This window comes from Lethenteron reissneri, chromosome 17 (assembly GCF_015708825.2).
Source record: "Lethenteron reissneri isolate LAM-NWPU_2019-01 chromosome 17, ASM1570882v1, whole genome shotgun sequence".
NCBI lineage: Eukaryota > Metazoa > Chordata > Hyperoartia > Petromyzontiformes > Petromyzontidae > Lethenteron > Lethenteron reissneri.
Window position 1 is genome coordinate 1855443 of NC_083795.1, and position 22949 is coordinate 1878391.

Below are 22949 nucleotides of genomic sequence, written 5' to 3' on the forward strand. Positions count from 1 at the left end.
TTCACATTTCAACAAATGTATTTTTACTGAGGCTGCCATAAAGTGGTTCATAGCATTGGGGTATTCAAAAAAAGGAAATTAGATGTTATCAAATGAACCACAAACCCCAAAACTCCCGAGAAACCACACCTCAATTCAAAATCAGAGAGTGGCGGGTGACTGACCTAGGGCTCGACACTTTCAAGGGAGAATGATTTCCACGCAGATAAGCAGCAAAAACCCAACTTTATAGTGCAGCCTATAACGCCGAGTTAACAAAGTAAAATACGGAAGTTCAAGCGATTGACTGGTGCCGCCTGAATCTGACCATTCTGAATGTCAAACATCCTGCAGGGTGAATTTATTACGGGTTAATGTTTTATTCCCATCTATACAACCACCTCAATAATTAATTATCATACGAAAGGCAAAAAGGTAAAAGCGTATAAATGCTTAAATGAGCACATGGAGTGGCTCTCATTTGGTGGCAGCCTCACAGCCTGGAAGTGGGAATTCTACAATGGGCCGGTCTCTCCATGGGCTAACAACTTCTGGTTTCCCACTGAGTGGTACCCATCGTATCAACCCCGAAGAGTAGATCAGCAGAGTCGACCCTGAGAGGCGACTTGAACTTGGGACTTTCTAATTGTCCAGCATGCTAACAATCAAGGCCGTCTGAATGGAAAAATCTTTTTTTTTTATCCAACTAGTCTCAAGATTTTCAGGATAGTCCTCCATAAAAGGTGTGGTCAATTTTTTTATCAAAGGATATTTTTGGATGAGGTGAGGAAACCAGAGTGCCCTGAGAAATCTCAAACATGCTACGGGGAAAACAATGACACTCTACGCAAACAGCCTTTCAGGAACCTACTTGCTGTCCTGTCTGATATGGGCACCAGGTTGCCTGAAACGTGTGCGACACACACTGGGCTCGGTCTCTGACTGACCCACCAACCCTGCTAATATTCACCGCATTTACCCACACGCGCCACAACACCCGGCCAACCCAACCCACAGCACCAGCAGGATGACGCTTAACGCAAAAATCTCATGCCCTTAAAATATTCGGTCGAGCGGCACAGTGGTTAAACTACTTGACTCACAGTTGCAGGTTCGAACATTAATATCCAGCTTCGAGCTCTATGCAACCAATCATCCATTCAAGAGTAAATAAAATGATTAAAATTATTAAGTAAGCAGTTGGCATCCTGTGGGGCGACCCCCCCCCCTTCACCCCCCCACCTCCGCAATGGGAATGAGGAATTTACACGACTGGCCTGAGGCAAGCAATGAGCACCGCCCAATGCTTGTCTGAGCAGGGATACACAACTGTCACAAAGACAATATTTAATGTAGAAATGAATTGGACAATTTGCTTTGAGCTTGTATGGTCAGTAGATACTACTGCAGCAGCTTGGGCACCACCGAGTGATAGCGACTTTACAGTGGCGTTGCTTTGAATGACGTAAACTTCCAAACTCTCCTAGCACAGTAAAGGGCAGCATTCCAAACAAAAATACCGGTCCAGGCGGCCAATGACAACACGAAAATCAAAGGTCCGGGAAGACAACAATACTTTTATACAAACGATGATGCTAGTTGCTGCAGCGACAGTTTATAAACGTAATAGCAACAGCACGGTATGCCATCTTTACCAACGTGTCGCTTGGGAAGTGCTGTTGTGTTTCTTACAATGGTTGTGGAAAATTCCATTCCATTCCGAGTGTTGTTTGTGTACGAGTCATGAAATGAGACCAAGATCGGCGAGGTCATTACACGCTTAAAATTGCCATCATCCACCAGCTGGACACATGCATAATATTTATTTTGCACGCTTCCATAATGTGGTATCTTTTAAGTTTGTATAAAGTGTAATTCAGTTGAATAATGAATGTGGCGAAATCTTAAGGACAATCCGTACGTATTAGCATTCACTCATCGTATAACAAGAAATAAACACAGAATAGAAGATCAAAATCTAGGTAGATACCAGTGCCACAAATGCCACCACACCTCGCCATCACTTCTTTCCTTCTGCCAGATGCAGAAGGAAAAATAACTGTGTTACACTGTCAGCCACCCGACCTCCAAGCTCCGCTTTTACTATGTCATCACCACCATCTGGCTTGAGGTCTTCCTCTCCACCGCTGACCTCAGGACGCCACTCCAATGTCATCTTGGTAAACGATCCTGCATGCTGCAGATGTGTCTCACCCATAAGGTCCTCTTCCTGATTTAGTCTACAATCGTATCATGCCAGGTTCTGTTAAAAAATGTCAAAGTTGCAGAAACATCAGCATGCAATTATCACCATTATCCTTAATTACCTATACGCAGCATGTACCTGTCCTTCCTCCGTACCTCCGCTGAGTACGGTTGGCTACGTACGGTGCAAAATAAGTTAATCATACATACATGTTTATGTTTCTTAGTTGCTGGGTTAAAGTCGGGCTCTCTGATCGGTTCAATAAATAACCCTCTATTCTTCCAAACAAAATATTGTGTTGACCTGAGCACACACAACGAGCAGCTGGACGCCGACTCCTGCGCCGCTCCGCATCCCATGACGCACAATATCAAGTGCTCAGTTTTACATTTTCATGAACAGCTACGTGGGCGAAGGCACGGGGGCCACAGGAACTTCCAGCTGCGATCGGCAAGCCAAGGCCACCTCTCCGTAGTGCGCGTCGCTCTCACAGGTGCATGCTGCTTGTTTTTGCCTCCTTTTTGTGGGCAACACTACTATAGAACTCTTTCTGAAATGAATTACAGGATGAGCGCGTGCTTTGGAAATGTCGATGTCAAATATGTCCCCGTTCTAAAAGCTGACCAAGTTGTGCTCATTTATGTTACTTTCCGCACTGCCACTGACTACCAACTCTTGGACTTGCAGGTTGGGAGTCTCATACCAAAGATGCCTGCACGTTACAGCAAGCCCACCTACAAATCACTGTGGTAGACATCCCAAGTTATTATTGACAAACATAATTTGAGTTCTCATAAGGCAAAACAAAAAGGATGTGCATTTACTCAGGAAACCGGTTTGTTCGTTGCATTTCTTGCCACAGGAAACATCACAAGGCCGCTGTTCAATTGTTCTGCGTGAAGGAACGCCGTACAATTACGGGGATATTTAACGAAACATAATTTTTATCAAGATACAAGCATTTCATTCACAACGAGATATCTTGCACTGAGCTTTTAAAAGTGGTGTGCAAAGAATGATCACGATCATCGGTGACCATTGCACGCAGCCTGTACAAGCCCGCAGCTATGAAAGAAAACGAGTCTGAGACTTTCCTATAGCTACACTGACACTTTTTCAAAAGAACCCTCGATGGCCGATAAGAGCTCATAAAGGGTCCCCCCGCCAAAGGTACGGGGGCCACAACTCGGGCCCAGCACAGTAATTTGTGCGTAGCATTGTGAATTCTGATGTTTCATAATCTACAGTGAAAATGTCAAACACTGTAAAGAAAAGTGATGCTAAAATGGCATTTACTATAATATGTTTTCCCCTTTTGTCAGGTGGTAAGATGTTAAAACACCAAACTGAAACCTTTTTGCAAGGAATCATGTCTGCAAGCACTATCACAGTAATGAAAGCTCAGGGTGAGCAGCTACATCATGGGACCTCCTTTGCCAGCACCAAAATATGAGAATAGGTTTTCCCCTTTTTTCTGGCAACAAAACAGGTGTTAAGATTTTGACTTAAAACTTTCGTAACTGCAGGAATTCCTATTCTTGGTTCTTTCGGTAAAGTCACGTAAATAGAAAACTAAATATTTTTGAAAAAATATAAAAATAAAATAAAAATAATTAAAAGAAACAAAAAAATAAAAATAATTAATTGAAATTAATAAAAGCAAAAAACCAGCAATAAAAAATGTAAATTGTCAAAAAATAATGTTTTACGTGACTTTACCGAAAGAACCAAGAATAGGTGTTAAGATGTTAAAACACCAAACTGAAACTTTTTACAAGGAATAATGTCTGCATTAACCACAATACTTGTGGTCAGAATGCAAACAAAAAACGTACTCTGATAATATATGCATATATATGTTTTGTTTCCAGAAAAAAGGGGAAAATTTATTCTTAAATTTTGCTACTGGCAAAGGAGGTCCCATGATGTAGCTGCTCACCCCGAGCTCTCATTACTCTGATAGTGGCTTTGTTTTTGTGCTGTACGCCTTTGGGCGTCCTCTGGTCTAACACCGTGTGAGACTAGGCTCGAAAGAAAGCTGTCTCTGGTGTGGACCAATCAGTTTCAAAGACAATGCATATATTATCAGAGTACGTATTTTGTTTGCATTCTGACCACAAGTATTGTGGTTAATGCAGACATGATTCCTTGTAAAAGGTTTCAGTTCGGTGTTTTAACATCTTAACACCTGTTTCGTTGCCAAAAAAGGGGACAACCTATTCTTATATTTTGACACTGCCAAAGGAGGTCCCATGATGGCATTTACTCCATAAGGCTGGCATTTACTATTTTCTACATGCACACGTCTTCACAAAGATGACGCAACTGCCATTTCAAAATATTCTCCGAAACGCCGCTATAAAAGAGTTAATGGTTTTTGTATATTTCACAAAGGTGCAGCATTAATGTACAAAATAGGAACTGAAATTAAACGCGCATTCCAATTTTTCCAACAACACTAAATCCAAGGTCAGAAAAAACGAGCGCTGCTTCTCTGCGCAATCAAACGCTCGACCACAAACCAAAGTAGACGGGCAATTAGCTTAATTCCTCAATGGGTAACCATTTAATTCGAGATAATATTATAAGCATACTAAAAAGGACCGTGTCATCTGGGCTGGTGGGGTTTTGGTTACATGTCCCGTGTTGAAACCTCAGCTTGGGGTCAACTCGGACAAACACGATGTCGTTGAGCTTGAGTGTATGGCACAAGTTTGCGTGTGTGCGAGCCAGGCATTGGTTCTGTGCAGAGTGGAAAGAGTTTTCATCGTAAAGACGTTTCCATGCCACTGCGGGTTTTTAAGACGCCAACTGTACAACTCAACAGCTGACGGCAGAAGTGGCCAGCGAATACAACCCAGCGACGGCAGCTGCCCCAGACCTCAAATAACGAAATATCTCTCTCTCGACACAACGACGCCAACAGCTAATGGGTTTAAAAAAAAAGACCAACGCTATTGGATAATTACAAAATTACCACCACTTTCACCACGCGAGAAAGCGACGTACACTCAAACGGTGCGAGTGCACAATCCAAATTCCACGTACACTAAGGGGCCGTCCATAAATGACGTCACGCACCTGGGGGGGAGGGGGGGTCAGACTCAGACATTTGTGACGATGTGTGACGAGGGGTGGGGGGGTTGATAAATGTGACGTCACATCAAAATGCGCAACTTTAAATAAATATAGACAACACGTTCTACTTCATTAAATATACTTTTTAATAAATGTTTTCTCCTACAACATCAGAGTGCAGCGGCACATTAAATACGCACTACAATGACAATAGTTTAAAGCGATTTGAAGCATGTTTTATTTTTTGGGGGGGGGAGGGGGCAGAGCTTTGTGACGTCATATTTGAGGGGGGGGGGTCTGACTTTTTGTGACGCCGTGTGACGAGGGGGGGGGGGGAGTAAAAAATCGTCCAAAATCGCGTGACGTCATTTATGGACGGCCCCAAAGGCACATTCATTCATGCGCTCACACCCGTCCGCACGTGCACACAAATGCACAAACACGCGAGTCGGGCATCCAATTGACGACCCTCTTGGCAATTTGCCTTGCAAACTTCATTCACATAAACATCGCACTCGTCCCTCGCTCACCGCATCTCATACCCACCACGACTCGCACGCTCATACCCTGGCTCGCATTCCCACCTTCATATCCGTGCCAGCTCCCTCGTGCCCTCTTTCTAACCAAGGCCCCAACATTAAACCCGGCACTGCCCTGCAATCAACACCGATCCTGCACCGAGCCCTGCTCCTTTTGATGAATGGGACCTATCCAGACCAGCACTGCCATAGAAGGCGCCCTTATACACACTGTGAGCACTTCTTCTGCAATTTAGACATTCTGCGTTGCACTTTAAAGAGACGTACCTCTACACTGCCCGTGCATTGGCGCTGCCGTGGCCCCGGTCAGCACTGCTGGGTTCTACCTCAACACTCGCCCCAAAATCCCTGCCCACTGCCATGTCCAGCACTCTTGTATATGTCTCTTGCCGAGCCCGGCAAAGACATCCAGGTGCAGCTCTTCCGGGCACTGCCCTTCCCATGCCGGACCTCATACACCTCCAGTGGACCTCGCCTCAGGTGTCCCTCCCTGCCCCCATGTGCAGCCGTGCCCAGCCATGCCTCAACTCTCCCCTGTCAATCTCAGCTCTGCTCATCACAACCCTCTCCCTGCGCTCCTGCCACCACCCCCACCACCACGCTCTCCTCTGCCCTGCCCAGCCTGTGAGCCCCCATGCCCCCGACAGCCCTGCACCTCCCGGCCATGCCCTCCTTCTACTCATCTCCCCGCCATCCCAAACTCACCGACTCCGTGTTTCTCCTTCGCCACCGGGCACCAGCGCGCCATAATCGGCGCCTGCACCGCGCAAGAGACGGAGGGAGACGAGGTGGACGAGCAGAAGAGAGGAGGCCGGGCACGAGAGGCGAGGGCGAGGAGGATGAGGAGAGGGGGGGGAGACGGCGGCAGCAGTGACAGGTGAGGGGACACCTCGTCAGTCCACTCAGCGCTCCGCTACAGTCGCCATGTTGGACCACTTCGTCACGTGGCCCCAACGCGCCCTGCCCGGCACCCGCGCGCCCCGCCCCCTCGCCTACCGCCCCGCCCCGCCCCCTGACACTAAGCCCGCCCCCTGACATTAAGCCCCACCCCCTGGTACTGAGCCCCGCCCCCTGACACTGAGCCCCGCCCCCTGGCACTGAGCCCCGCCCCCTCACACTGAGCCCCGCCCCCTGACACTGAGCCCCGCCCCCTGGCACTGAGCCCCGCCCCCTCACACTGAGCCCCGCCCCCTCACACTGAGCCCCGCCCCTGACACCAGACTTCTGGGCCCCCAAACGTGCCCCCTCCTACAACTCCTCAAGCACCACCCCCTTCCACCACTTAACCCCGCCCCTTGCATTAGCCCCGCCCCTCTAATCGCGGTGACTCCTCCTACAACTTCGGGGCCGTCTATAAATGACGTCACGCGATTTTGGCCGATTTTGACCCCCCCCCCTCGTCACATGGCGTCACACAAAGTCAGACCCCCCTCAAATATGACGTCACAAAGCTCTGACGCCCCCCCCCCCCAAAAAAAACATTTCCATTTTGATAATAAAACATGCTTCAAGTCGCTTTAAACGATTGTCATTGTAGTGCTTATTTAATGTGGCGCTGCACTCTGATGTTGTAGGAGAAAACATTTATTAAAAAGGTGGCGTTGGAAAGCTGAAATATAGCATAACATTCACTTTAAAATATTCAACGTCTAACTAAAACTGCAGATGTTCAGAATATAATATTGAAATTCTCTGAAAATTATAAAATATTAAAAGTAATTATAACTATAAAAAAATACTTGAAACTTTGTAGTAGAACGAAGCGAAATTGAGAGTACAATTATAACAATCACATATTCATTCCAGGCGGTGGTACCCACATGTTCACCCACTCACAGCTGTGTGCTAATCCACCCCCGTGACATTTTCTAATCCTGACCCACGAATTTAGCCCGGTAATTCTGGTTTTCAACTCCAGTGATGAAGACTTTACGACAGCGTTGTTCTTCACTGCGGGCCCCTGGCAGTACACAAAGAGTGACAACACCTCTCATCATCATCATCATCGTGCTGCTGTCAACCCCAATGGTTTCAAATGTGTCGGCGGCCCTCAACACTGACGTCTTGTGGCCCTCCCCTCTGAAAATGAGTGATGAACGACCTGCCTTACACGTACAGCGGCTCCCACTCAAGTCCTCCCAAAGCATCCGTAGCGACCAGCAGGGTCACTTGCTAGCCACGGCGTACTGACCCCGTGGGATTAAGCCATGCCATGTTCATCTCGCGCTGAGGTTCAAATTGAGAGTGGACACGACCATCAATTGGGGACGGCTTTCGCCGCCGCCACGACCCCCTTGTGGATGCCGACTGATTGCTGGGTGGCTGTGAGTAGAGGGTGGGGGGGTGGAGGCAGACGGGCGGTGTGGTGTGGCTTGTGTGGGATAATGTTTTGAACGGGGATGTTGTGTAAGTTGGCAGCGTGGGAGAGAGAAGGGGGCTCTGGGTGCGCGCTAAATCTTTTGCAGGGAGAGGCTGGGTCACAACAGCGGGGGGTGAGGTGCGTGGCCGGGCCACTCGACTGGCTGCCTGCCGGGTGAGGAGCAGAGAGAGGGAGGATGAGAGAGAAAGAGGGAGGGGAAAGAGTACAGTGTGGTAGAATAATAATAACAAGCGACGTAGGCGGCTGTTCAGAGGTCGACGACGCCCTCCCAGCCGGAGCAAAGGTTCCTTCTCTGCACCGGAGACGTCGAAAACCCCGAACGAATCCCGACGGTACGGAAGGGGCACGCAGGCGGTGTATTCCGCAAGGGCTCAGTGCAGGTTCGTGGGCTGGAGGGGGGGAGGTCTCTGACTACACTCACTGACAACTATCCTGAGACTAGCAGGATCTAGGGACACGTCAACTTACAGGCTCCACGTTCCTATAGCCAGTCAGGCGAAGGTTCTGCAACGGCATTCGTGGTTCACGGAATAAGGTGTGTGTGTACTGTATATATCACTCTGGCATTTAAGCCAGCACTGGCTGCGCATTCGAGGTGAAATCGTGACCTGGTGGTGGCGGTGGTGGTGCAGGAGGAAGCCGTGTGATTTTTGCACCAGATGTTTTTTTTTGCGCAAAGGTGCCACTTTCCCAAAGAGGGAACCACGCGTGTGGTGCCACCTCGGGCTTCGCACAAAGGCGACATTCACACGCGCACTCGGCAGCTTTGCCCGCAGGCATTTAAATAAATTGATGCCAACATGTTTCTGGAATGTTTGCGCAATTTCACGTTTTACAAGCGTTGAACCATCATAGTTCAATCACGTGGGGGCCCTCTGCCAGTCGCCTGCTGGAGGAAGAAGGTCATGTCCTCACAGTGTCTCTCGTGAGACTTGTTTACCATACTTCATCGTGTGGGTTGGTGGAGAGGTGGAAGAGGAGGTGGCCGAGGTGAGGGTGGTCAGGACCGAGTCAGATCCCACTCGCCACCAAGATGTTAAATTGTGGATGGGAATCGAACTCGCGTTTCTGGGTTCATCGTTCACGATGCTAACCACTGCGCCACTCATCTCTGCCGCACTAATAGTAAACACGATAAGCAAAGTAATTTATTTTATACATATTGTATAGGAATAATATGAACGATTACGTATTCCCAGGGAATAAATAAGTGCATTGTAGTGTTGCAAAGGGAATTCCTGTTGAAGTGGCATCACGAGTTTCATAAAGCACCGCCACGGCTGTAATGCTAAGCAATGGAAGTTACGGAGGCCAACATCACTGAAAGTGTTTTCTCCAACAACAGCCACATGTACAGCAGTTTTGTGGTATAATCCTCCAGGGCTATACTCATCATCATGATTTCAGGCTTTGCTGAACAAAAGGCAGTCACTTGCATCATAATGTGGCTCTGATGGCACACTTGTCAAATAAATGGGTATTATAAAGCTTGTACGTATATGATAATACTAATTATTGTAATGTCTAGTTGTATACAGCGTCGTTCATGCAAATTGCATCTCACAATCGCCGAGGAGCCGCAGACAAGCTGGAAGGAAGCCAGACAGTGAGTTGGCACCAATAATTTCCCGAGCTGTGGGTTCGAACCCAGTATCTTGGCCGGAACTGGAGTAACAGGAGGATTTATCCACAAATCTAGCTGTCGCCTGATGAAGCTAGTTGTAATTACTGGCGAAACGTCGTACTCAGATTGTAAATGTTGTGGATTTACTCTCCGACACACTGGTGTGCTGTGCTAGTAACGAATTGGCACCTTCTGTTTACGTGTTAAACCTTAATAATTCGCTTTGTCAGGTGGTGGCGGGTTTAACGACACAGTTATATTTACGTGATCTAACCCAAGACAAAACCTGTATTATGGATAATATTGTTCGCGATAGCCTACTACGTGTTAAACCGGGTTCTCAGGCCAAGTCAAGCTTACTTTGTTCAACCAGCTGAGAACTCAAGAGAGCAGGACGAGTCTCATTCGCAAGGTTGACCTCAGGGGGTTCACCAAAAAAAAGCGAATCGGGTACAGAAATGAAGTAAACAGAAGTCAGAGCAAAGTAACCATGGCACATAAGAAATCTAAAATATTGCACAAATATAAGGGTTAAATAATGCATTCCCTGTAGCGTGAGTCGACTTGGGCAGATTGTTTTCAGACTAGTCAGAGCCCAATTACGAATTAATTTACAGAAAACATTACATACCCATCCAAGGACGTGTGTATTGCAGTAAATCTGAAATTTACAAGCGAAAAGCAGACCGCGACGTGATATGCATTGCATTCATGTGCAATTTGTAATGCCACGGTGACACAGACCTATTTCATTTAAAGGTTATAATCCCTTGTTCATCATGACGTCCTTTTTACTTCTATGTCTCAACAGCGTTACGGAGATCGCGTGATGTGAGGGTTCTGCTTTTGTAGTGAGGGTTGTCAGTTGACGCTGAGGAGGGGGGAGGAGGCGCCTCGGCCCCCATGTGGAATGACGTCACCCGCTAATTATTATGAATGAGGGGGTGTCCATTTGGAGGACGTCACCCGCTCATGAATATTATTGAGGAGGGGTGGGGGGGGGGGTCCAGTTGGAGGACGTTACCTGCTCATGAATATTAATGAGGGTTGCTGGTCGACGTGGAGTGACGTCACGAGCGTCAAGGACAGACATTCCTGGGTGATTATAGTAGGTATACAGTGATTAATAATCATACAAACCTGTAAACAGACAAAATATTTGAGTCGAGTGCAATTGCGTTGATGGTCCCAGCACAGTCGCCAATGAATGCACACAAAAAAAAACATTTAATTTTTACTAACAAGGCTTATTTCAGCTCTGATAATTCAAATGTGTTATTTTATTCAAATGCCTTGAACGTCTCTGACAGGGCCTGTAAGGTAGGACATCCCCCCATGACTGTTTGTTCAGGCAGCCACCTTTGAACTTAAACAAACGATCCACACAAACGAGTTGTACCTCAGAGTCACATATAAACCTGGCAAGGGAATACGACTTTCACCTATCCAGTGACCTGCTAACCTACCAGCTTAACCTAGTGACCATAGGCAGTGACCCGCTGACCTACCAGCTGGCTTAAGGACCCATAAAGCAGCATTGACAGTGCCGACTTCACCGACCATACGGCCGGCCGAGTGGCCAGCTGACTGGTGAGCCGCCACACCTATTGACCCCGTGACCCGCTGACGTTTCGCTGGTGATTACAACCAGCGTCATCCGGCGATTATCCAGAATTGTGAAGAAGTCGTCCTGGATTTTATTTTTTAACTCGACTGCTGGGCCAGGGCCGTGAACACAGACAAACACTGCCCTGTGCTCGCGTGGGCAGGGAGACCGCCAGGACTACCACTTGCCGTCACGCACCATCGTATACAATGCGCCACCCCCGTTCGGCACTTCTCTCCCGCCTAACCACGTGGCCCACACATCTTAAGAGCTGTCACTGCCCAGAGGCCGGGAGGTCGCAGGGTGGGTATGCCAAGTAACCACGTTCCATTCATTCGGAGAGTGAAAGGCATGGTTTAAGGACAATGTTTGTAAGTCATGCGTGTCATGACTCTTATTATATGCGGGGTCTAAGGCAAGCGAGGCAGTCTGGACCAAGCACCAAACCCTTTCTTTGCTGCTTCGACACAGTTTATTGCAACGTTTTATGGACCCAGCACACAGTTGGATTTAATAATGGCGTACGTGCAACTCTTATTTTCAGCAGAAATTCGTAATAATTCCCACTTGAACAGTAAGCGTCTCACTGAAATTCGCTTGCACTGAGCTAACAAATGTATCATAATTTATTGGTGTGATTATTCATATTTGCTGACTCCTACTTTCTCGGACTTTTGTCCAACATCGCTTTCCATACATGCGCCGAGGCATTCTGCAGCATAGGAGGCACAGAGGCATTTCGCCTTCATTTAGACTCATCAGCATGCCATACCCAGCTTCTAACTGACAAGCATTATAAGAGTGAGAAGACCGATACAAACTCTAGGGCCTCTACAAGTTCATACCAACACGGAACATTTTACTGTCCTGCGCATTTCAAGAAAACCTGTAAATAATTGAGTTGTAACGTTTAACATTTCACTCGCGCCACAGTCTGAAAGGCCTGCTAGCTCAACCTCGGTTAGGGTTCAACACCGTCAATCATCTCTCAAACGTTGATAAAGTACCAATTTGTAGGATATCAACAATTTCTCCTCTCTGGAGGGACTGTCCCCACATTGGAAATGAGGAGCTATCACTGGTCCAATATGTATTTGAACACAAGACAGCGAGACACGTGTTTAAAATTATGGAATCGTGAGATACTGTAGCTCAGCAGGCAAAGCATTGGGCCCGTGATCTCAATTCGTGAGTTAACATCCAGATCAGGGTTACAGCTCTCTCCCAACACGCACGTGCCCTGTCCATCCGCTGCTGGATGAGGATCTTCCCAAGTCGTGTTGGGTCGTGGGAGTTGTTTCACCAAACTTCAGCCGGTCACTGCGGGCTGGTGAAAGCAGGGAGCGTAGTGCGATGCAACGTCGGATTTTGCTGCACCGCCCTCTGCTGTCTACCACACAGCCCCGCAGCAGCCTACAGCAACACTTGTCTCGATGCACGGTGATCTCACATCCAGGAACTGTCCAGGCTCAGAAGCTTAGCTTCAGAAGCTTAGCTTCAGAAGCTTAGCTTCTGAGATCTGATGAGATCAAATGCATTTTGTGTGATTTGGTCACATGCCTATCCGCGGATTAATTTCGGCTGGGGTCTGTCCAGGTCAGCGACACAGAAAATATTTCCCCAATCCAACACACCACATCCAGCACACCACATCCAGTATACTTCCTCACATGTCTATGGCTGCTGGTCGCACCATATTCAAATATTCAGCTAGACAGAGGGCCCTGCCGTGGCTTATCCCCAACATTGTGAGTAAATTGATCACCACCTGATGGCCAGTCAGAGTGACTGCCCCGTGTCACTGAAAACCACCACCGGCACGCGAACGCGTCTCGACGTGCGCGGTGGCACTTGCGACCAGCGAATGAGCGAATGAAGCCGTGAGCGAGTGAACGGATGGACGCACGAACGACTGTGACAGATGAAGTACGTGAGCACGCGGGGGGCGGCAGCTGGGAGCTCGTTCCAAGAGGCGCTGTTCTCGGGCTACGCGGTGGACGGGGGCCTCTTCGTGCCGGAGGAGATCCCGCGGGTGTCTGCCGACACGCTGCGGCAGTGGCGGGCCCTCTCCTACCCGCAGCTCGTGCAGAACATCTGCTCCCTCTACATCTCCCCAGACGAGATCCCTGTGCAGGAGCTGGGAGGTACCCACTCACCTCCACCCTCTTCCCCCCCACACTCTGCTTTGTATCTTCTCTAAGGGGCGTTCAGCACATGGGATGGAACAATTCAGCCCATTCCACTTTTTGTTGAATTGTCACGATTCGTTTCTGTTGGCAGCATTGAGCCATAGCTGGACATTCCATATTCCTATGACCGGGGCTAGTCTCTCTCCATGTGACAACCTCTGCTGACTTCCCACAAATTGATACGAATTTCATTAACTCAAAAGGGATGGTAGAATGATTCTACCACCCCATCGGGAATTTAACTCACGACCATCCAATTATTAGTACCCTCACCACAATGCTACCCAGCCACATAAAACATGACTACTTTTTATATGTAAGGAAAGCATCTGCACGGTTCCTAAAATTAAATGTATTAAGTTAGACAAATGGGCCTCTCTGATCGATGTTTTTCCTGCAGCATTTGTTAAAGCAAGTAAAACGCCAGACAGGTTTCGATTTTTCTGAATCTTATCAGCAAGAGTGCGGCCTGTTAAACAAATGCTAAAGAGTTGTTCGACGTGATAGGCAAGACGCACTTGCAACTACCATGGGGCCATAAGCGATTTTTTACGAAGGCAGAATGACAACGTCATTAACACGTAGGCTTTCGCGACCAATATTCATAATAAAAGTATAAATGTGTCGTTAACCCGTCACAGCCAATTAGTAAGGTTAGTCACGTCAATAAAGCGTGCCAATTAGTTACTACTGCAGCCCACCGGTGTGTTGGACAGTAAATCCACAACATTTACAATGTCAGTGCTCAAATAGTTTTGTTTACGTGACAAACCTTACCGGTTGGCTGTGTCGGGTGGTGGCGGGTTTAACGACACAACATTTATACTCACGCGATCTAACCCACAAAAAAACCCTTTATTACGGGTAACATCGTGGCTTCGCAATGGACGCGACACCGGAGTCACCGCACTGCCGCCGTCGCTTCTCCTGTGGCGCCACGCAGCTCTGGTCGACCGGGCCCTCAGCCGGTTTGCCCACAGTGAGGTGGTGACCTTCAAGAGGCTCAGGGATGGCCTCAACGTCCTCGAGCTCTTCCACGGCCCCACCATGACCTTCAAGGACCTGGCCATGTGCTGCCTGGCACAGTTCATTCTCTACTTCCTGCAGAAGGAGGACAAGCATGTCACCATCGTAGTGGGTGAGTACCCGTGTGTTCAGTCGGGTCACTACAAGATGCTGCGTTGATTTTAACTTTTGTGTGTTTGTTTTAATTTAACGATTCAGCATCAAAGTGTGTTGGTCAGAAATGCCTCTGTACCTTGTGCTTTAATCTAACGATAATTATATTCAAATATCTAAAGTGTCGAGAGGGCCATGTACGCCAGTAATCCAGCACACTGTGTCGGCGAGGGTTTGGTGGATCGTACAAAAAAATAAACTCCCTTCGCGTTTGCGTCGAGGTGTCACACCCTGGCTCGCCAGGAGAAGGCGATACATCACAAATGCGGACTCTTCCTATTAACACGTAGGCGGGTTTAACGACACATTTATATATTTACGCGATCTAACCCAAAAAACCTCTTATGGATACAATAGAGTGATTCCCCCTTGCATGCGTGGGGTTTCTCCACATGCTCAGGTTTCCTCCAACGTGTCAACAACTCAATTATTGGCCGATAACACCTTAACATGCACAGGATCGCAGAGCTTCGGCAAATGTTGGCATCGGTTCACTGCCCGGCTTGATGCCTTCCCTCCTGCGTGCGTGGTTCCTCACCACGCTGTGAGTCGCTCGCTCTCTCTCTACGAGAGTGAGCGCTCACCGAGTGGCAGTCGAAAAACCTATTCCGATGATCGGTATCTAAAAGTCAGCAGTAAAAAGCTGGTGGTAACAAGAGCCGCCGCGACTCGTGACGGTGGAGGTCACCGGGGTGTTGCAATGCCGGATTAAGCTAATGCGGGGAATGTAGCATGATGTTATAAAGCGGCGCTAAATAAAAAAAAACATAAATATTAAAACACAATTTTTTTACTTTTAAAGTAAAGTAATTGTATGTTTTCAATTGCTATACGGCCAGATAATATAAATCGCTAACATTAAACACCCATTCGTTCATAAAAGTTGAAGGCAGTATAGTACTATAGTAATAGAGCAAGTGCAGAATCACTGAACCGGAATTGATAGCTTGAAAGCATTTAGCGCGGGGCCCTTGAAAGTGCAGGGCCCGTAGCTACTACATATGTAGTAGCTACTACATATGTAGTAGCTACTACATATGTAGATACTACATGTGTAGCAACTTTGCTAATACGATAATCCGTCACCGGTGTGTGGGTGCGCGCACTTCCCCCGGCTCACGCAGGGACGTCGGGAGACACGGGCGGCTCGGCGATTGCGAGCTTGCGAGGGGCGGAGCGCGCCGACGTGGTGGTGCTACTGCCCGGCGGACGCTGCAGCCGCTTGCAGGAGCTGCACATGACCACGGCTATGGAGGAGAACGTGCACGTGTTCACAGGTGAGACCCCCCCCCCGTCGCCGACGTCCCCCCGACGTTCCCCGGCGACGCGAAACACGCGTCCGCGGTGAACGTACGAAGACCGCCAATGTCGACGATAGCAACCACGAGGAGCGTCATCAGAATCGGAATAATTATTTGGACTGGAGAAGGAATCCGATGATCTTTAAAGCTCTTCTTCACAGATGTCCAGTAGGGGCGGGTAAGAACGAAAAAACTACAAACAATATAAAAAAACATGATACTAGTACAAAAAAGGTAAACATCACCCAAACATATACAAACACAACTCAGCCATCCCCACCCCGTCCGCACCACCACTACCACCAACGTTTTGTTTTCCACGCTATTTTCCCGATTAGATCTGCCTGTCGTTGAGTGGAACTCATCACTTATACCTTCTTTCGACTTTATTTCGTATTCATCGTACGCTAAATGCATTCCTTTGACAAAATCTAAAGGATGTGTGAAGTCCTCTCTTTCTCTCTCTTATCTGATGGGGTAGATAGACACGCGGGGCAGGAGCCACAAACACAAAAACTCGAGCGCCCGAGGTCTTCAAGCAGACCCTAGGGGACCCGTCGCGACCCCTCTGCTGAGTGAGCGAAGGGGCCAGTGACGGAGCTCTTCCCGGCATCCCCGTGCCCGACCGTACGAGGCCGTCCGTGTAAGTCGGAAAACCGATCTTGAGCGTCATTCGCCTCTCGCGGGGCTCCCTGGAGCCTCCCTCTCGCGGGGACCCTTCCGTCGGCAGCAGTGATGCGAGCAAGACGTTGCGGAAGGATTGCCCAGAAGCAGAACATTTTAATCGAACAAAGAAGCTGAACTTGAATCGCGGAAATAACGAATGCAAGCGACCCACGGCCACGGTTGCCGTCGTTGTGACCACCGTGATGACCACCCACGTGTGTCCCCCCCCCCCCACTCTTCCCCCTCCCCCCAGTGGAAGGCTCGTCGGACGATCTGGACGAACCCATCCGCAGGCTGTTCGCCGACACCGAGTTCTCGTCGCGCCACGGCGTCATCAGCATCAACTCCATCAACTGGGGCCGCGTGCTGGTGCAGGTCGCTCACCACTTCTACGCGTACCTCCGCTGCACGGACGGCGGCGGCAGCGGCGCCGAGGAGGAGATGCCCACCGTGGAGGTCGTGGTGCCCACGGGGGCGGCGGGCAACGCCGCTGGTGAGTCGAGGGGGGCACGCGGGGGAAGAATCAGAATATTTATTTACGCTGGAGGAATCCGATGAGCTATGAAGCTCTTTTTCACGGATGTCCAGTCGGGGCGGGTAAGAACGTTACAACAACAAACAGTACGAACACAAAGAGGATGGGTGGGTGGGTGTAGGTGGCACCGCATGCACCATCGCTAACCATCCAACTGTTTTAACAAAGTAAATAAATTCTGGCCAAACAATAGGGTGAATGCCTCTCCATGCCATGCCGGTTGGTTATGGGGGGTTCGTGAGCACTCTTCGTGCCGGGTGCTGAAGCGGTGGGAGGGCAAGGGCTGGCTCTGATATCACTCGCCACGAATGTCAGAGCCGTGGCCAGGAAATCGAACTCGGGTCGCCGAGTTCACACCGCAGCGCAATAACGGCCGCGGCGACCACCTTCCACCACTGCTAATTAATTAACGATTGATTTTCCACGAGAGCATTGCTGTTTGGCACAACATTTCCTGTCCTGGCAACGAGCCGTGTCGCTAGTCGCTCGTGAACAAGGGCACGGATGGAGGGCTGCGGGATTTGCGCAAAAAAGTGGCGGAGCATTGGGCTGAGACTCCAGCAGAATCCTGCCGCCCGGCGTCACAGCCGGATGCGTCGCCAGGCGGATGGGGCTGCCGATCCGGCTGCTGTGCGCCGTCAACCAGAACGACGTCGTCCACCGCGCCCTGCAGAGCGGGGACTTCAGCGTGGACGGCGCCGTGAAGCCCTCGCTGGCCTCCGCCATCGACATCCAGGTCGCGTCTCTCGCGTGCCGTCGCCTGTCTGTGCACAAACCACAGCCGGCTAGGGGCAGCGTAGCTTCAACTGAAACTAAACTAAACAACTATTTTTGGTTTTTTTACCAGGTAAGGCCCACTGAGCTATGTGGCTCTTTTTCAGAAGCGGCCTGGCCATCACAAATGGTAGCTCGACGAAGTGGCTTATCGCGTGGAAATTTATAGCAGCGAAACACTCTAAACGGATGTTGATTCTGAATGTGGGGGGTAAAATCGGGAGGACCCGGAGAAAAATCCACGCGACCACGGGGAGAGAGACACGCAAACTCCAAATATACAGCAGCAGGCATCAGGGTCGGGATCGAACCCACGTCCATCCTGTATACCAGGCGAGGTAGTTAACATCTCCTAGCCACCGTGCACAACCACACCCAGCTAGTCACGGCATAGTTGTTTGTGCACAAACACAAACCCTCTTGTCGAACCGCTGCCGAATGAGGGCCTCCCCACGCCCTGTGGTTCGGGGAGAATTATTTGACTTCACGCTGATCGATGCAGGTTGGTGAAGGTGGGCAGCATACACCCTGGGAGCACAAACGTCCTCTTGTCTAACACCTTTTGGCGTCCTCTGGTCTAACATCGTTTGAGACTAGGCTCGAAATAAAGCTGTCTCTGGTGTGGACTAATCAGTTTCAAAGACAATGCAAATATTATCAGTGTGTTTTTTGTTTGCATTCTGACCACAAGTATTGTGGTTATTGCAGACATGATTCCTTGTAAAAGGTTTCAGTTCGGTGTTTTAACATCTTAACACCTGTTCTGCTGCCAGATAAAAGGGGAAAACCTATTCTGATATTTTGGTCCTCGCAAAGGAGGTGCCATCACCGTGTGTGTGTGTGTGTGACCCACGTGCACACTGCAGGTGCCCTACAACACGGAGCGCATGTTCCACCTGTGCTCTGACGCCGACACGGCCCTGGTCCGAGACGTCATGAGCCGCTTCTATGAATCTGGCCGAGCGAGCCTCCCCGCGACCCTGCAGAGCAAGGTGTGTACACACACACACCTCTACAGAGCAAGGTGCACACACACACACCTCTACAGAGCAAGGTGCACACACACACACCTCTACAGAGCAAGGTGCACACACACACACCTCTACAGAGCAAGGTGCACACACACACACACACCTCTACAGAGCAAGGTGCACACACACACCTCTACAGAGCAAGGTGTGCACACACACGCCTCTACAGATCAAGGTGCACACACACACGCCTCTACAGAGCAAGGTGCACACACACACGCCTCTACAGAGCAAGGTGCACACACACACCTCTACAGAGCAAGGTGTACACACACACGCCTCTACAGATCAAGGTGCACACACACACGCCTCTACAGAGCAAGGTGCACACACACGCCTCTACAGAGCAAGGTGTACACACACACGCCTCTACAGAGCAAGGTGTACACACACCTCTACAGAGCAAGGTGTACACACACCTCTACAGAGCAAGGTGTACACACACACGCCTCTACAGATCAAGGTGTACACACACACGCCTCTACAGATCAAGGTGCACACACACACGTCTCTACAGAGCAAGGTGCACACACACGCCTCTACAGAGCAAGGTGTGCACACACACACACCTCTACAGAGCAAGGTCCACACACACACCTCTACAGAGCAAGGTGTACACACACACGCCTCTACAGAGCAAGGTGTACACACACACACCTCTACAGATCAAGGTGTACACACACACACCTCTACAGAGCAAGGTGTACACACACACCTCTACAGAGTAAGGTGTGCACACACACACGCCTCTACAGAGCAAGGTGTACACACACACACGCCTCTACAGAGCAAGGTGTACACACACACGCCTCAGCTGCACGACAATTCAAAACCTCTTCCTAACCCTGACCTAAACCAAACGAGCCAACCAACACCGAGCACTAATCCAACATCTACCACTAATCTAACACCGAGCACTAACCAATATCTACCACGAATCCAACAACTGCCACTAATCCAACACCTGCCACTAATCCAACACCTGCCACTAATCCAACACCTGCCACTAATCCAACACCTGCCACTAATCCAACACCTGCCACTAATCCAACACCTGCCACTAATCCAACACCTACCACTAATCCGACAGACGCTCATTCTGGCAAATTGCCCTATGAAGCTCGTTGTTGTAATCGAAACGTCCTTCTCAAATTGTAAATGTTGTGGGTTTACTCTCCAACACACCGATGTGCTGAACTAGTAACTAAATGGCACGTTTGTGACAACCCTTCCTAATTGGCTGTGTCGGGTGGTGGTGGGTTCACGACACATTTCTATTAACGCGATCTAACCCTTTGCCATGAATAACATATGATCACGACAACTGACTGACGAACCCAAGCCCTGACCCTACCCTCCACCTCCGATCCGACTTGTCTTGGCTAACACGGCCCTCCCCGTGCGCGTGGCCCACGCGCAGATGCGGGAGGCGCTCTCTTCGAGTGCCTTGAGCGACGCCGACATCTCGGGCGCCATGCGGCGGTGCTGGCAGGAGAACGCCTACCTGCTGTGCCCCCATTCCGCCGTGGCGGTCGCCTTCCACTACAGCTGGCCGACGCCCCCCGGGTGAGAGCGAGCGTCATCGTCGTCCCCCCCCCCCCCCACCCGGGGGCCCTTTCCAATGCGAACGGCTCTTTCTCAAAAACTAGTCGACTTCGTATTTGCGCTTCACGTTTTTTTGTTGCGTGACATTTTTGGCAGCGCTCTGGATGCCGTCCTGTTGTGTGTGCAGGTTTGAACTTCTCTCGCACCGTACGTAGGCAACCGCGCCAGTCGGAGGAGGTGCGGGATTAGAATCGCATGGGAATGATTCGAGTCGTGAGAATCGCACTGTGCTCGTATTAGAGCCACACTGTCGTTGAGCCACCACCACCACCCACTGTGATTCTAACACGTGGAAACCTCCAAGACCTATGTACCGATAGACCGAAGCTATATTTTATTATTTTGGTTCGCTATTTGGCACAATCCACCGCAGTCGAGCGTAACGTGTTATTTAGATTGTGTAATGGCATTATGATAGTGGTGATCATAAGTCAGTATCTCTGTCTGAGTCCATTGGTGAACCTCAGCCACTGGTGGCAATGCCACATGCCCATGGCAAGAGCCAGTCTGTCCTAAAGACCAACAACTTCTGACATATCACTAAGTGTTATCGAGTTTATCGACCTCAAGAGTAATGATGGGCTGAGCCGATCCACATTTGAGACACAGAATCTAACCTAATGGTTCATGATAATGGTAATGATGTGAGATTAAAAACGGGCCAATTAGCACACATTAGTGTGTTTGTGTGTACACACACACACATTAGTGTACACACACATTAGTGTGGCGGTTGCTACGAACCTGACGACCCAAGATTATTCTGCTTATGACCCACATCGCTGACGGAATATCTGAACCGGTTCTACGCCTCCCCGAGGTGAATCTCCTCTAAATTCGCACGTGAAGGGCTCACAAGTGACGTCATCACACCTAGCCCTCTATTTAAGGAACGAAACAGGAAGATTTCTCCACAGATCTGGCTGCCGCCTGAGTAAGCTAGTTGTAATTACTGGCGAAACGTCGGACTCAGATTGTATATTGTTGTCGATTTGCTCTCCAACACACCGGTGTGCTGTACTGGTAACGAATTGGCCACGTATTGTGTACATGACAACCCTTACTAATTGGCCATGTCAGGTGGTGGCGGGTTTAACGACACACCATTTATATTTACGCGATCGAACCCAAAAAAAAGCCCCCTTAATTATGGACGGGGGAAATATTTGTCTGTGTACGTGGGCCGCAGCGTGCACAGGGTCTGCCTTGCGACAGCCTCGCCCGCCAAGTTCCAGGAGGTGGTTGAGCACGTCGGCCTTCGCCAGCCGGAGCACCCCGAGGTCGCAGCGCTGCGCGACCTGCCCCAGCGCAGCGTCCCCATGCGCCGCGGCGACGACTGGGACGCGCTGCTCCGCGACGCAGTGACACGCATCTCGCGCCGGCGCGCGTCGCACGCCCCCTAAGCGCGACGTCGACGTTCGCACCACCGCGTGCACCACCGCCCCGCGCGCAAGCTCTGATTAGCACGGTTGGCTACGTACGGCGCCAAAGAAGTTTCGGCATGCGCACGTACACGGCGGTTAGATCCGCCCGTTAAATTCTCCGACGATTGTTGGCGACTGAACAGGCGATTGCGGTGCGAAATGTCGCCGTGTGTGAATGTTGAAATAATTTCTTGTTCTGCGGTCATATACACCTGATTTGTACAACATTCAGTAGTTTGTTGATTGAAGTGAATCTTGCTGTGGAAACTTGTGAAAATTATTCCTGAAAAAAGCCACACATATGAGCATGTAGTTGAAACTGCTTTTAACGGTTTACAAATTACTGTAGTGCCTCCCACTTAAAAGGGCTTTAAAGGCATCTAATGCCTCAACTGCACCATGAAAGGTGCATGGATTGACAACACTTGACCTCAAATTTGCCTACAGCACAAAACCATGTACGGCTATGTACATCAAACCTGTCACAGTTGGTAACCAGATGGGTTCGGGTGCTAACGCCTGTACCAAAGCACTTGGCCCCGCGCTGCTGAAATCCTGAATCCAAATCACGGGATATGAAGTGGAGAGTTGATGGTCACAGCCTGGTTGCTGATAATTGCACATGTACATTTTAGTTTTCAATTCAGCCCAGCTTCCTAAACGGCAATAACGCGGAGTTGTTCGCTTGGGATCCGGGTAATAGAGATCCATTGAGAATACAAAAGTATCGTGTTTTATAAATGTCACCATTCTCTGTGTTCCAGAGTGAACTCATTTGCCATGTTGCTCGAATGCAATTGTGCACGTGGGGTGATGCTGGTGATATAAAAGAG

At 49.4% G+C, this 22949-nt stretch overlaps 2 protein-coding genes across 5 annotated transcripts in view; one reads left to right on the forward strand and one right to left on the reverse strand.

Moving 5' to 3' along the window:
• Positions 1-6749, reverse strand: part of LOC133343304 (dedicator of cytokinesis protein 1-like) — a 316745-nt gene extending 309996 nt beyond the window's left edge. Inside the window, 1 exon segment of the mRNA XM_061552782.1 lies at positions 6508-6749. Within this exon segment, the coding sequence (XP_061408766.1) occupies positions 6508-6550 (43 nt within the window). The 5' untranslated portion in view covers positions 6551-6749.
• A 1329-nt stretch (positions 6750-8078) lies between these two features.
• On the forward strand, positions 8079-22931 carry THNSL2 (threonine synthase like 2). 4 transcript variants are annotated; one of them, XM_061552797.1, is made up of 9 exons: positions 8079-8126; positions 13334-13556; positions 14545-14739; positions 15905-16057; positions 17001-17240; positions 17870-18018; positions 18923-19048; positions 20508-20653; positions 21882-22931. In XM_061552797.1, the coding sequence occupies exons 1-9, from the start codon at positions 8103-8105 to the stop codon at positions 22093-22095; spliced, it is 1470 nt and encodes a 489-aa protein (XP_061408781.1). In that variant the 5' UTR covers positions 8079-8102; the 3' UTR covers positions 22096-22931. The 4 variants fall into 4 exon arrangements, with proteins under 4 accessions (XP_061408781.1, XP_061408782.1, XP_061408783.1 ...); XM_061552798.1 differs by lacking the exon at positions 8079-8126 and adding an exon at positions 8378-8514; XM_061552799.1 differs by lacking the exon at positions 8079-8126 and adding an exon at positions 8464-8562.
• Positions 22932-22949: the final 18 nt, after the last annotated feature.

Coding starts and splice junctions, on each gene's coding strand:
- THNSL2 (XM_061552797.1), top strand. CDS start 8,103: ATGCCGACTGATTGCTGGGTGGCT. Junction 16,058..17,000: donor GAACGTGCACGTGTTCACAG/GTGAGACCCCCC, acceptor CCCTCCCCCCAG/TGGAAGGCTCGTCGGACGAT. Junction 20,654..21,881: donor AGCTGGCCGACGCCCCCCGG/GTGAGAGCGAGC, acceptor CGTGGGCCGCAG/CGTGCACAGGGTCTGCCTTG.